General features: G+C 42.9%; 1 protein-coding gene across 1 annotated transcript in view; it reads right to left on the reverse strand.

Moving 5' to 3' along the window:
• Positions 1-14670, reverse strand: part of TUBGCP3 (tubulin gamma complex associated protein 3) — a 94179-nt gene that overhangs the window by 12285 nt on the left and 67224 nt on the right. Inside the window, exons 18-19 of the mRNA XM_010360087.2 lie at positions 5029-5117; positions 4430-4561 (exon numbers count right to left, since the gene is read on the reverse strand). Coding sequence (XP_010358389.1) covers positions 4430-4561; positions 5029-5117 — 221 coding nt within the window. The remainder of the gene's footprint in view (positions 1-4429; positions 4562-5028; positions 5118-14670) is intronic.

Genomic DNA, 14670 nt, shown 5'->3' on the forward strand with positions numbered 1-14670 from the left:
CCGGGCACAGTGGCTCACGCCTGTAATCCCAGCACTTTGGGAGGCTGAGGCAGGCGGATCACGAGGTCAGGAGATCGAGACCATCCTGGCTAACACAGTGAAACCCCGCCTCTACCAAAAATACAAAAAACTAGCCGAGCGTGGTGGTGGGCACCTGTAGTCCCAGCTACTCTGGAGGCTGAGGCAGGAGAATGGCATGAACCCAGGAGGCGGAGCTTGCAGTGAGCCGAGATCATGCCACTGCACTCCAGCCTGGGTGACGAGCAAGACTCCAACTCAAAAAAAAAAAAAAAAAAAAAAAAAAAAAAAAAGAATAGGAAAGCATCTCCATTTTTCTATAGATATAGCAAAAGCAGGTAATCAAAAACATAAGAAAGGAAGTACTTAGTAAAATATAAAAAGCAAATTCAGCACGGTTTTTAAAAAGTGTATCATATTTTATACCAGGAATAAAAGGATACCTTAATATGAGGAAAAAACTCCTAATGTTTTAAACAAATATCAGTGTCACAGCAGGGATCTCCCGTTCATCCCTTATAACTACTGCACAGTAACTTTCAGTAAACAACTACTGTACTTCATTAATCTTTCTCGTAGTGTGGCATGGAAGGACATAATGAAATCTACAACACAAAATCATTTACATAAATTAAAAATGTATCCACAGAAAATACCATCTATATACCCAAGGCCATAGAGCAAACACATTAAAACTGCCGCAAACAGCAGGGAAGGGGGTAGAGGAATTGGAGTATTGGCAGGGCAGAAGATAAAATTAAACCTAACAAAATATGAGAGGCTTTTCATGGACCACTGATGGCAGTGTGCTATGACTGAAGAGAAAGGTTAATTCTACCCTCTGCCATCTTAGGTTTGAAAAACACACTAACAGTCTGAGGGCAGAGCGGGGATTAATTTCAATAGTGCAGAAGAAAACCGTGATAAAATTCAACACCCACTCATGATTTAAATAAAGCATCTAAGCAAACGAGGAGTAGGGCAGACCCTCTTAGTTTGACAAAGGTCCTATCAAATGTCTTTGCAAACACAACAGCCAATGGTGAAGCAGCAAAGCATCACTTTAACGCCAGGAATAAGACTGGGGTTCCCTTTGTGCTTAGAGTCAGCCTAGCTAACACTCTGAAGTGTGAAAAAGCAGCAAAGGCAGACTGTGTGGAATGAAAGAAACAAAACTGGTTTGATTTATAAAAAATATGTGCCAAGAAAATATTAGACTAGAAAAATTAGAGATCAAAGTCATAAAATCAATACCATTTCAGACCAGCCAAATTTCTCAAATGTAGCAATAATGTAACAAAAGATTTGCAAGAAGTTTATAGGAGAAAAATGACGCAACTGTACTTGAGAAGCATAAAAGAAACCGAGATAACAGGAAAGGTTCCAAGCCCGTGGTTGGGAAGACACAACACAGTCGATTTGGGGAGAAACTAAGAAGTTGAGTTAACTCTATTTTTAACACAATTTTACAGTTAATGAAGACATTTGCAATGCCACTTCTCACCACCCATTGTCTAATGGACTAATACTATTCTGCAAAAATATTTTCCGTTATGAAAGGCTGGCGATGCTTTGGTTCAAAATTCATTTGCTAAGTCACAGCAGCACCATTCAGAGCTGAACTAATGTCTGATCTCAAGCGAGACAAAGCTGAAATGAGTATTTGCTGACTGGTTTTGGAACAAACGGAAGCAGGAGAACTCAGTATTGGGCAGTGAACAACCCATGCTCTCTTTCACTCACTACAATGCCCTTATGCAAAATCAGGTCTCCAAAGTACATGGCAACAAAAACAATGTGGACTGATTTGGCAAATGACAGAAGGATGTGATCAAGGGATGCTGTTCCTAACATAAAACCACCACATGATGAATGCAGTAAACACATCTTCCATCTTACATGTTCTCATCTTAGAAGCTGTTCTGTCCTGTTGACAGGATCTTAAATAAGCAACATAAAAGAGACGGTTTAATCTGTTGTTTTTAGTAAAGGTTTCTCTAATTTGTTTCTTTATGTAGTCTAATAAAGAATAATTTACTATCTTTGGAAGAGTTAATCTATCTACAAGGTGACCCACTGACATCGACTTCAAGCTCAGGCTGCCAGGCAGGGCTTTGCTGGCAATCTGTCCACACACAGCACCAGGCAAGGCTTTGCTGGCAATCTGTCTGCACAGGGCACCTGCAGGAAGCCGTTCTTTGGCAACCTCAGTGGTACCAATTCACTCCAATTCACAGTTTCTCTCAACAATGCACAAACAAAAACCACAAAAACAGGCACAGACTCCAGCTTCAAAATTATATGTATCAGAACCGTCCTGGTTTTCTTAGTGAGTGACATAATAAAAATGTTATACTTAAAATTGCTTAGGTCAATAATGGATTGTTTTAATCTGCTTTACATGCTGGGTTTCTTTTTATTAAAAAAAAAACTCATTTTAAACAAATCATCAAATTAAGAGTAAAGCCATCAGCAAAGGCAAGTTCAGAAACGATCATGAAGCCTCTGGCATGACTCCTTCAACGACGTCAGGTGGGACCAACACACACACAAACACCCCACTTCCCAATTTCACAAGAGCACTGTGCTACAAATGGGAAGATTTTTCTCCCCCAGATAGGGTTCTTATCAGTGGAAACTGTCTGGAGCAAAAGCTATAACAATTTATCTTATACAGAATGTTCATACCTGTAAGTGGGCTAAATCTCCTACATTATCTGTCGGCTGTGTGGAGTGTTACTCATTTGCCACAACTGGACTGATACCAGTATGGGTATAGTCCTCAGTAGTTCAAACATTTTCTGAAATGCATGAAATCTAGTGACTGTAAACACCTCTGTAAAACCCACACCCAGGCACAAAATAGCAACTAACACCTACCTGCCAGTCACTGTGGTCAACATTATACTTAAATTATATAATTCTTACAAACTATTGAAGAGACTAGGATCACACCCTTTAAAACAGAACACTGGAGTCAAAAGCTATGAAGTGAAACTCAGCCCTCGGTCTACCTGGCTACAGAGCCCGTGTCTGTCTTGCCATGCAACTGCACCGTGAGACAGGCCACGCTGGCCAAGGGCACATGAGTCCAGGAACACAGAGGTCCTCAACATGTGCAGACGATGCTCATCGGCATCTGCTGAATACAGAGAGGCAACGGCTGGCAGTCACCATGAAACCTTCTGTGGTTTTAGTCCAGTAACATGACCAGGGTTAGTAACAGAGGTTTCAAGGGCCTCAAACCTCAAGATGTATATTTCTTTAATTATTAATTATTCTCAAAGTATTTTAAATTATTTTTCTGACATAATTTCCACATATTTATAAAAACATGAAAAACATTCCATATAGAAGCAGCTTTGATCTGAACCATTTTTTGACATGTTAGCTCTTTAATAACAGAATTCATGGCTGGTTAACCACATAACTAAAATTTAGATGAAGTAAAGGCCCTGAAGTGGTGTGTTTTCCACTGACAGGCCCCGAGGAGAGTGCAGGCCCAGCTGGAGGCAGCCTCTACCAGCCGGAAACGTCTGTGAAGTCACGGAGTTCATGTCAAAAATGCATTTGATATTTGCCCCCTGCTTCACAATATATTTGCTTCAAGTGAAAGCAATGTGGTTCCTTCTTGCCCCAGACCTCAGGATAAAAGCAGAACTCCAGGAAGATTTGCCACATGGAACGTGCAACTTTCAGAACATGGACCCTAAAGTAAAAGAATGTTTGCAAAAAATGTCATACATGTTACCATGTGTTTTGTTTTTTTTTGAGACAGAGTCTCACTCTATTGCCCAGGTTGCAGTGCAATGGCATGATCTCAGCTCACTGCAACCTCTGCCTCCCAGGTTCAAGTGATGCTCCTGTCTTAGCCTCCCAAGTAGCTGGGATTACAGGCACACACCACCACTCCCGGCTAGTGTTTCTGTATTTTTAATAGAGACAGGGTTTCACCATGTTGGCCAGGCTGGTCTCGAACTTCTGACCTCAGGTGATCCACCCGCCTCGGCCTCCCAAAGTGCTGGGATGACAAGCGTGAGCCACCGTGCCTGGCCTGTTTTGTTCTTATATTGTGTTGCTTATTTTGTTCAGATATTAACCTCAAAACTCATGATTTTCTCTTTTGAATACCACAATAGGATATCATTATATCTAGAAAATGAAAAGGCATTATTATTTTCTACCATTTTTATATCTAGTTTAGAGTATATTCTTGTTTCAGCACTACTGCACTACTGTTCCAATTCTGTTCAGAAACTGTACCTTCAACATTAAACTTGTAATACAATTATCTGAACTATTACCAAAGTGGCTGCATCAGGGGATTTCTAAGATTCCCTCACTTGACAAGAACCCAAGAAAAGAAGATTATTCTTTTGGTTTCTTATTTCTAAGCAGGTCGGAGTCTTACCCTGGAGTCACCATCCAGCAGGCAGCGGGAGATGATGGTGTCTAAGAACACCTCGTGTGCAGCAATGATGTGATCCAAATCCTGGGCCTGCTGGACTTTGTTCCAAAGCTCATCCCAAGAACATTCAAGCACCTGGGAAACAACAATTTAAAGATGCTAGATAAGCTCATGTTCTTCCCAGTGTAGCATCACTCATAAAATATATACCATCTATGGGAGGCCGAGGCGGGCGGATCACCTGAGATCAGGAGTTCGAAACCAGCCTGGCCAACATGGTGAAACCCCGTCTCTACTAAAAATACAAAAATCAGCTGGGAGTGATGGTGGGTGCCTGTAATGCCAGCTACTCAGGAGTCTGAGGCTGGAGAATTGCTTGAACCCAGGAGGGGGAGGTTGCAGTGAGCTGATATCATGCCATTGCACTCCAGCCTAGGCAATAGCAAGATTCCATCTCAAAAAAAAAAGAAAAAAAAAAATATATATATATATACACACACATACACACACACACATATATACACCCACATATATATATATACCATGTAAAAGCCAAGACATGACTTATTGAAACTAAAATCAACACAGTGACCGATGTGTACCTCAAATGTGATGTAATACTGCATCTGATGAATGAAATGGACCATCTCAGAGGCCAAAACATGACACTGGTGCAGCACCCCAGAGAACTCTGCAAGGGAAGAGCTGACATCAGAGGTGCACTGCAGGTACGCTTACCAACAACGTGCTGTTCTCCCTTACCCACCTGCAAGCTATCTGAAAACAAAAAATCAGTCATTTAAATTCTTGACCCCTTAACAGGAAACAACCTCTCCATAACCAATTTCTGAACAGTTCAAGCTAAACGAGAACTGAGCTATCTAACCAAGTAGTACTATACTACTTTACCTAATAGGAGCCTAATAAGGAATACATGAAACAAAATATAATTGTATTTAAAAATTAAATACAAAACATTTATTTTATAATAATGCAGTGCACTGAATAAACAGAAGCTCCGCTTCATGGCTTTACAATTAGTCTGCCTGCTGTGCGTGAAACATTTACTATTCCCTTGCTCTTTGGAGATAAAGGTGATATTTCTTTAAGGAACCGACTGTGGCCTTACCGCCTGTGAGAAAGAGGAGCCTCGAGGGAAGTCAGGGACGAGCTCAGACTCTCCTTTTATCCTTTAGGAGATCACAAACCATCACCAGGCTGGAAGGTCACCACAGAGCACAGTTCTCTGCTCATACTTTTAATTTTTTGTTCAAAGACTATGGCAGCATATTGTTATACTAATGTATGTGATGGCTCAAATCAGAGCTAGGCCCATCAGTGAGGTGATTACAAATCAGAGCTAGGCCCATCGGTGAGGTGATTACAAAAAGGCTTTGTAGCACAGGTCAGCTTGGACATGTTTTGTTACTGCTTCAAATACCCTCAATGAGTTACCTCGATAACGAGATCGAGACTTGCTACTCATGCAGTTATGTGAGACGTCAGTCTTGCCTCTTCTCAAGAGAGTAAAGAAGTAGTGGGACTTAAGCCTCTTTATAGAGGTGTGTAAAAATAACAATGGCAATGCAAACTTTCTAAAACACTCTTTCTGTAAGCTGAAGATTAACTGACACCTTGCAGTTTTGCTGTCTTGGTTTAACACTTGACAGCCTGGTCAGTAGAGAAAAGTGGGAGAGGAGGAGACAGAATTCTAAGCCTTACAAAAATGTAAATCCTTAAACAGATGATCAACTTATACAAGCATGAAATATGTATGTGAATTGCATGAACGCTGTCCGAAAGCACAGATTCCACTAACAGGCAGCATCACCACCCAACCCTCGTGCCTGGTCTCCAGGGATGTGCCGTGCACCAGGGAAAGGAGGAGGGCGCACTGTAGAGGAGGACACTCCTCACCTCCCTGGTGCCTGGGCCTAGGGAAGGGGCTAGAATTCTAGAACACAGAGGCTAGCCAGAGAGGTGTAAAGCAGACATCAATATACATTATATACCAGCACTTACCTAAATGAAATATATGGCAGCCAGTAAGAAAGATGTTTAAAAAAAAAATTTCAAAAGACAAAAAAAGAACTTGCTTTTAAAGAGGCAGAAGAATTTTTAGTTAGGGATCACTGATGGCAGACTTAGACTATGCACCTTTCAGAAGGAGCAAATTCATTTTTTAAAGAGAGGGATGACACACTGTCCCTCAGGCAATGAACAGGCGGGAGGTGGCAACCTAACCAACCAGGAGGCTCCGAAGGGCCCTCGTCCACATCCATGTGCCACCCAGCGCCTCACAGGGGAACACACCCACTCAAGTGCTCAAGCACCTCCCCTGCCAATGGCTATGACTGATGTATCAGAGGCATATCCAAGATTTACTTACAAAGTTTACAACTCTGCAAAGAATCCTCAGTGCTCCTTACATGGCCCCGCAGACACTTAAACACAGTGAACTATAGTGTCCACAGCCATGAGATGCACTTTCAGCTCTAACACCCTCAGAAGAGACCGAGTTGCCCTCATACCTGTGACATCTGCCTAGCATCTGTACTCATGAGGCTTCCTGCAAACCTGTGACATATGCCCAGCATCTGTACTCACAGGGCTTCTGGCAGACCCGGGACATCTGCCAGGCATCTGTACTCACGAGGTTCCTGCAGCACAGTGTGCGCTCCACATACCCCAAGTATCCTTCTTGCCATTAGGAATCTACAACCCACAGAGATGGTCAATGTGTATCCGAAGAAAGGGTTCAGCTTTGAGGTTCATCTGAAATCCTAGAATTATGAGTGTACTTTTCCCTACTAAAACTATAAATAGAGTCTAAGATTTCTAATCGAATAATACTCAAAATCCCTCGAACTACAATTACTTTTCAATGTAAAGGGGCATAATAACGTGTTGTTTTAAGTGATGTTCAGCCATGTTATGGTTTCAGTAAGATTCTAAGGAAAATACCACTTGCACTGAATTTTAGGTTTTAATGCAGAGCTCAGATGAGAGGACTGTGTCTTCCCCCACTGAAGTCACTGGACTATAACAGAAAATCTACAGCCAGTCTTCCCTGGAGAACGGTGAGTATTTAAAACATTCTACAGGTGCACGGAGCGTACACAGATTTGTCCTCAAGATATTTCTCGGATGTGATTTAATTCTCTCCAGTGCAGCAAAGTTATATGAAATAGTTTAGAAACCACTTGTGGAAGGTTTTTGTATTTTTATGTTAATATTATCACAGAACTCTGGTGGATCTTTTCATTGGGAAACAAAGTCACGAATTCTACAAGTCACAAGCCACGACTCGCAGGTCTCACCCTGACATCGACGTCTCCATCAACCCTTCCCAGGTACATGCTCAGTGTGACCCTAACATTGAGCTGTGCACCTGTGCACAGTGAGTACAATCTGTTTTATTTTCTGCCTTTTCAAGCAACTATCCAGGTTATACTTATCCATCCTGACCTCTTTCAGAAGAGGTTTAAGCCGACTGACAAAACTGTAGATTTCATCGAAAAATGAAAGGTGAAACTTCACCTATAAGTTTACCTTCACCTAAAAATGCGAAGCCGGCTACTATCAGCACTTTCTCTGAGGGACTCTAGATTTGTTACAGAAGCATAAAAATTTTTTGTGGCTATTCTCCATTTTCTAGCCCCTGCTGGGTGCTCCGCGCGTGACAGAAGCAGCTCAGTCCCATGAACGCTCAGGGCTGTGCTGCTCTGCTCCGCCTGCATTTCTGAGGCTTCCTCCAGAGTTCTTTTCAGGGTCAGTCAAGCCAGCAGCATCTGAGTAATATGCCGGTTTTTCATGGCACGAATATGCCTTTGCCAACATCTTCTACATTTCACTGTTGCTCTATTAAGAAACCAGGAATTTTTTTCCCTGGCTTCAAATCAATCTGAAAGTAGATACACAGTGATTAGTGATTAAATCACTAATTCTATTTCAGAATCTCTGATTTTCTTGAGTGTACAATTTCTCTGATTAATGCTCTAGATTCTTTAATGTCACACTGGGAAATAAAAATGCTCCCGAATGGCCACAAAACGGAACAAACACATCTACCAAACAACACTGTGATGCAATGCTCAGTGCCACCTAAACTCCTGACATCCCACTCCAGCCCATCCCAGTGCTGCCCGGGACCTTCCCCTTCTCTCCCTCACTCCCAGCCTCACCATCCTGCAGCCCTGGCTCCACCAGGTTCGCACTGCTTCGCTGTCTTGGTCTCAGCTCTGCCTGCATCCCTCGTGCCTCCCAGTCACTCCAAGCCCGCCTTTCCCTCCTAGCATGCCCTTAAAGGCTAACCCGTACCCCTCACTCTGAATCCATCTGTTCCTCCTCTGTGATTTTCAGCCTCCACTTCCTTCTCCATATGGGCATTTTAAACAGCCTCCCAACAAACAAAGCGTCTAACTTCGTTAGAAGTTTTGACTTTGATTTTGCCCAACTCTTCCATAGTATGTCTTTAAATTTTCAGATGCTATCCGGCAGCTCAGAAGGGGTCTGTTAGCTGAAAAGGTATCGTGCACCACGACAGACAGGTCTACAGCCCCCGCCCCAACCCCGTCTTCCTCCTAGCCATGCCACCCTGTGAGACTGCAGTTCCCACTCACTGATGTCCCTTCTGGATTCCACTCCACAACTTCAAGTATATCCAGGCTGATGACATCTAAAACATTTACCTCTAGATCTATCTTAAGTTTAAGATCAGTCTAATTAATGGCCTCACAAGGTATCCTAAAAAATACCTCAAATTAGCATATTTGAATGGAATCATTATCCCCCCAAAAGAAGCTCTTCCTCCAGTGCTCCCTGGGTGATAAAAGATGCCACCACCCACCAGGTCCTCAAGTCAGAGACTCAGGTGCCACCGAGATTCCAACCACCTCCTGGCCTCCGTACACGCATCACCTGGTCCTGCTGGCGCCACAGGCCAAGTCGCCCTGAAATCGATTCCCTTCCCTCCATCCCCGTGTCTGCTGTAACCATAAAGGCCAACGTCACTGCACACGGATTATTACAACTGGCTGCCCTGCTAACCGCCACGGTCGCACCCCAGGTTCATTATTCTCAATGACCTGACTCCAGACCTTCAGGACGTGCTCCCAGTTGGGCTCCCCAGCCTCATGTTGGCAGCACAGTCCCCTCCCCAGCTTTGCCAAACATGCTGCTCTCCTCCCCACTGACCCAAACAGCTCATCCTCACCTGTTAGGGGCCAGGCTGGACACTATCACCTCTGGAGCCTTCTGGAACCACCCCACATCTGTCAGATGCCTCATTTAAACATTCCCATGTCACTTGGATTTTCCCGTATTGACTGACTGTAAGTTCCTGTGTAAATGTCTGCTCTGCCCTAACAGGCCACGAGCTGCTTAGTCACAGGGAGCTGGTTTGTCACACCGTCACTGGGAACCAGCAACAGAGAGCACTAAGTGGGCCCTCAATGATGATTTCCTGAAAAAAATGCGTGATTTGGACACTCAACGTCAGAGCAGGCAGTCTGCATTCCTCCAGATCCTGAGTACTCAAACTCACACCTTTCAAAAGGTTTCTATAAGCAAGGTCAATTTAGCAACAATGTGAATATAGGTGTGCTTTCCTTTTACAGTCTTAAAGTAGTACCAGTGAATATCGTTCTCCTTCTAGAAAAATCACCTTTTACTGTGTCTACAACGAGTACAGAGGACAGCATCTCCAATGGTCTTCTCTTAAGACAAAGCCCCGTGACAGTGAGAGACATCTGGTTGCTGCTGTGAGGATGCTGCTACTGAAAAGAAACCTGGTGAAATCATCCACATGACAGAAGTCTGAAATCCCTACAATACCACAATTATTTTTCTTTCCCAAATGAGAGATTAAACACTATAGAAAATAGTATTTCTGAACTTCTACTTGCTCTAAGGCTGTAATGACTATGAACTCAATTCACAAGGCACAACTAGTCCTTTAGTTCCTAAAAAATTCCATTTACACCTGCCAACATGCCAAGGATCTCTTTACCCAGCACTCTGAATACATATTTTAGGAACGTGTTTTAAATGTGTTTTTATGGCTGACCCACAAGTAACTATACAATTATAAGAATCCCAAAAGCAAAGCAATACTGGCAATAAGGTCCAATGAATACAGGAGGCACACCTCCTGCAGGGCCGACGCCACACTGGACCGCCAACACACAAAATTGGGTGGCCACTGTCTCCTCCTGCTTGGGCAGGAGCTAAGCAACAGCTCTTCTGTAGTTCTCCACTGACCCCTAAAGGCTGTCGAAAGAACTTCAAGTTTGACTCAAACACTGGCTCTTAAGGACTAGTTCAGGCAGGCACCTTCCACCAGAACCCCTCACATCCGGAGATGCCCCTAGAGATAGCACTGAGTAGTGCTGAACATTGTATTTGTTTTTTTTAGAAAATACCTTAAAACAATTAGTTCACAATTTCAAAATCACCTCCTCAACCCATATTTATAGTGATGCTACTGTATTTAAAAGTGACCTTATCAAAGTACCCATCTGATTTATTTTTCTCAAGACTAAGGATCCAAACGACATTTGTTAAGAACTAGGATTGTTTTCAAAGTCTCTAACCACCTGTAAGGATCTCATCCTTACACCATCTGCATTCCTGCTCTTCCAGGCAAGTAACCACGGCAATGGTGAACTTGGGGGCACCCACCACAGGCAGGTGCTGTTCCAAGTACTTTCACTCAGACTTAATCCTGACAACACTAGGAAGTAAGTGCCATCAACACCTCATCCCCCCAGATGAGGAAACTGAGGCAGAAGATCAAGGTATCAGCTGAGGCCATACAATCTCAGAGACAGGTGGTGGGGTGGGGACGCCCCCAGGCAATGTAGCTCTAGCACCTACAGCTCAGCTTCAAGTTTCTATCAGTTGGAGCCAGGCACAGAGAATTTTTTTTATCTGTATTTGTATGTTTCACTAAGGATCCAAAAGACTTTTGTGAAGTATCTTTTGGATCCTTAGTGAAACACAGAAATGATGAGTGAAACATACAACGAATACAGCAAGCACACATCCTGCAGGGCTGAGGCCACACACTAAGGATATAAAACACAAGATACAAAAACACAGATAGATACACACAGAAAATTTTAAAGAGAAAAATTTCAACTCATCTTTTATCATTCACTGAGTCTAAGACACTGTCATTTGTAAGATGAATCATTACTATATGAATCATCAAGAAAGTAAAACAGTTGCCAATCACACTGACAGACACCCTGACCACAGTCCTGTGCGGGAAACACCCTCTGAACCCACTGCTCAGATGGGCCCCTCACGGGACACTGCTGGCCCGCGGGCACCTGCCTTTCCTGGGAAGATAAAATCTGCGGTGCTGCTTTACATGGAAAGGTGGTATTTTGGTTCTTCTCTCAATAATAATTATGTGCTTCATGGATTTCAAATTTATGCTCCACTGCTACTTCTACACTTTTCTGCAAACACAGTAACTTTTCATTTCAAAACAGAGCCAGGGTGGAGCCAGGGTGTAATCTTTTTGAAGGCAATGAACCGCAGCTGTGGCCAGTACTAAAGGCTATGCTGCCGGAGCACAGAAACCAGCTCCAGTCACCAAGAGGAGCTGGGGCCAGGTTTACACAGCTGCAGGCAACAGGAGCCCTGCAGCTCAACAGACTTTAAGACACATTGAGAACATGAAAACAATGTGTATCTTAGAAGTAATAAAATATGTTTGAAAGGAAAACCAAAACAAAATGTAGTATGAGCTGTTAAACCTTGATTTATCTTATTTTTCAATATATTGGGCCTAAACCAAATGTGGGCCAATCCAACCTTTTCAGATTCTGGGTCTCAGGCTGCTCTCCAATATACACTAGAAAGGTTTGACTGTGGTATCTCCAAAGTGCCTTCTACTTGAAAGCTTCCTAATTGCAAGGGACCTGCTGGTTTAGATGTGGCCCTATCAAGCTATTTCCATGGCCAGACCCTGCTCTTCGACACCTACCCCACGAAGCCTCATTTAGACACTCGCTTTCTCGAGAGCACATTTCATTCAGTGGGATTAGAAAAGATAAAGGAAAACCTGTAACTTGCTATCATTATATTTTAGACAAGAAATAATTTAGTGTCCAGTGTACAAGCTCTAATTTTAAAATGTAGTAGTATTTACATCTCATTTTAAGCGAGTGGAGTTCCATTATCTTCAACAGTGACTGAGCACAGCAGCTCATGCCCATAACCCCAGAACTTTGGGAGGCCAAGGCGGGCGGATCACTTGAGGCCAGGAGTTCGAGGCCAGCCTGGCCAACACAGTGAAACCCCATCTCTACTACAAATATTAACACAAAAAATTAGCTGGGCATGGTGCACATGCCTGTAATCCCAGCTACTGAGGAGGCTGAGCCATGAGAATCGCTTGATCCTGGGAGGCGGAGTTTGCAGTGAGCTGAGATCACACCACTGTACTCCAGCCTGGGCGATAGAGCAAGGCTCTGTCTCAAAAAAAAAAAAAAAAAAAAAAAACCTCGGGCACAGTGGCTCACACCTATAATTCCAGCCCTGGGGGAGGCCGAGGTGGGCAGATCACCTTAGGCCAGGAGCTTGAGGCCAGCCCGGACAACATGGTGAAATCCCATCTCTACTAAAACTACAAAAAAATTAGCCAGACGATGTGGCAGGCACCTGTAATTCTAGCTACTCAGGAGGCTGAGGCAGGAGAGCAGCTTGAATCTGGGAAGTGGAGGTTGCAGTGAGCCAAAATCACACCACTGCACTCCAGCCTGGGTGACAGAGTGAGATTCCATCTCAAAAAAAAGGGTAAACATAAATCTCCACAACCACTGTTCCCTGAGAACTTCAGGGACCATTTCAGAGAATTAATATTCTCTTAAGAGCCCTCTAAAAACTCACCGTCTAAACATTAATTTTTGTCTCAGATGAGTAAGTTAATGTCTTAAAAACCAGAGGAAAACAAAGAAAGTATTATTTCTGAATCAGACTTCTATTGGAACCTAACTACATAAATTTCATCTTGATTCTTCATAAAAGATGAACGCATCCTTGTTTTCCCTCAAGAACGTAAGAGATCGATTTTATTTCTAATAAAGACCAAAAGCAAATTATTTCAATGACACTGTTTTCAAAGGGGAAAGGGAGGGAAGCTGAAAGAGAAAGAAAAAGCCTCCATTCGTTCCGTCCCCACCCCACACAGAGGCTGAGAAAGAATACAGGCTCAGTTACCTGTATTGGTCTATTTCATTTTGTGAAATGTTATCTGAAACATGAATTTAGTTTCCAGTAGTAGAAATATTTTTTAGATTAACTGAATCTAACAAACCATTTTAGTATTAGCTGCTGTGTTTTGTCCAGCTGACTGGCAAATACATAAAAAACTGCTACCATCCAGGATTGGTAAAGGCAGGAAGAGCAGACAATCTTACATGAGGAATAGGTGTGATCTTCCTGGTAGACCATGATCAAAAACTCCTGTCCCCGGCAAAGGACTTTCACATGTAACTACTTACTGCACACGATGGAGCAAGTTATTACTTAGACGAATATTGTTATAACACTAGGGTAACTGCTGACACTTTAAGTAAGACTAAGCTGTCCTTTGCACACCACACCCATACGAGGCCCCGTGGCAGCTGTTGATGGGAGCTCTCTACAGGGTCCATGTGTAATCTGCTTCAGATTTATAATTAGCAGGACATTTCTAACGGGCTGGATTAGCAAGATCAGCTAGCTGATTTCTGCTCATGAAGTTGCTTGGCCATGAACTACTTTAAAATACTTTTTTATTAAAGGTAAGAACACAGACACCCCAACAGAAACACAGGTAAAACAATTCCTGAAAAAGGGAATATGGTAGTCCCCCATACAGTTTCTCTTTATGCTGTTTGTCACCTGCTGTCAACAGCAGTCCAAAAATAGTACATGGAAAATCCCAGAAATAAACAATTCATAAGTTTTCAACTGAGCACTGTTCTCAGTAGTAATGAAATCTCACACCATCCTGCTCCATCCTAGCCAGGAAGTTAATCAACCCTTTGTCCAGCAAATTCACGGCGTATACACTACCGCCCCCTTAGTCACTCAGTAGCTGTCTCAGTTATCAGGTCAACAGATCACGAGAAAAAAAGGTGAGTATAGTACAGTGAGATCTTTTGAGAGAGACATAACACCCACATAATGTTTGTTATAGTACGATGTTAAAATAATTCTATTTTGTCATTAGTTATTGCTGTTAATCA

The sequence above is a fragment of the Rhinopithecus roxellana genome, chromosome 18 (assembly GCF_007565055.1).
Source record: "Rhinopithecus roxellana isolate Shanxi Qingling chromosome 18, ASM756505v1, whole genome shotgun sequence".
NCBI classification, from domain to species: Eukaryota; Metazoa; Chordata; class Mammalia; order Primates; family Cercopithecidae; genus Rhinopithecus; species Rhinopithecus roxellana.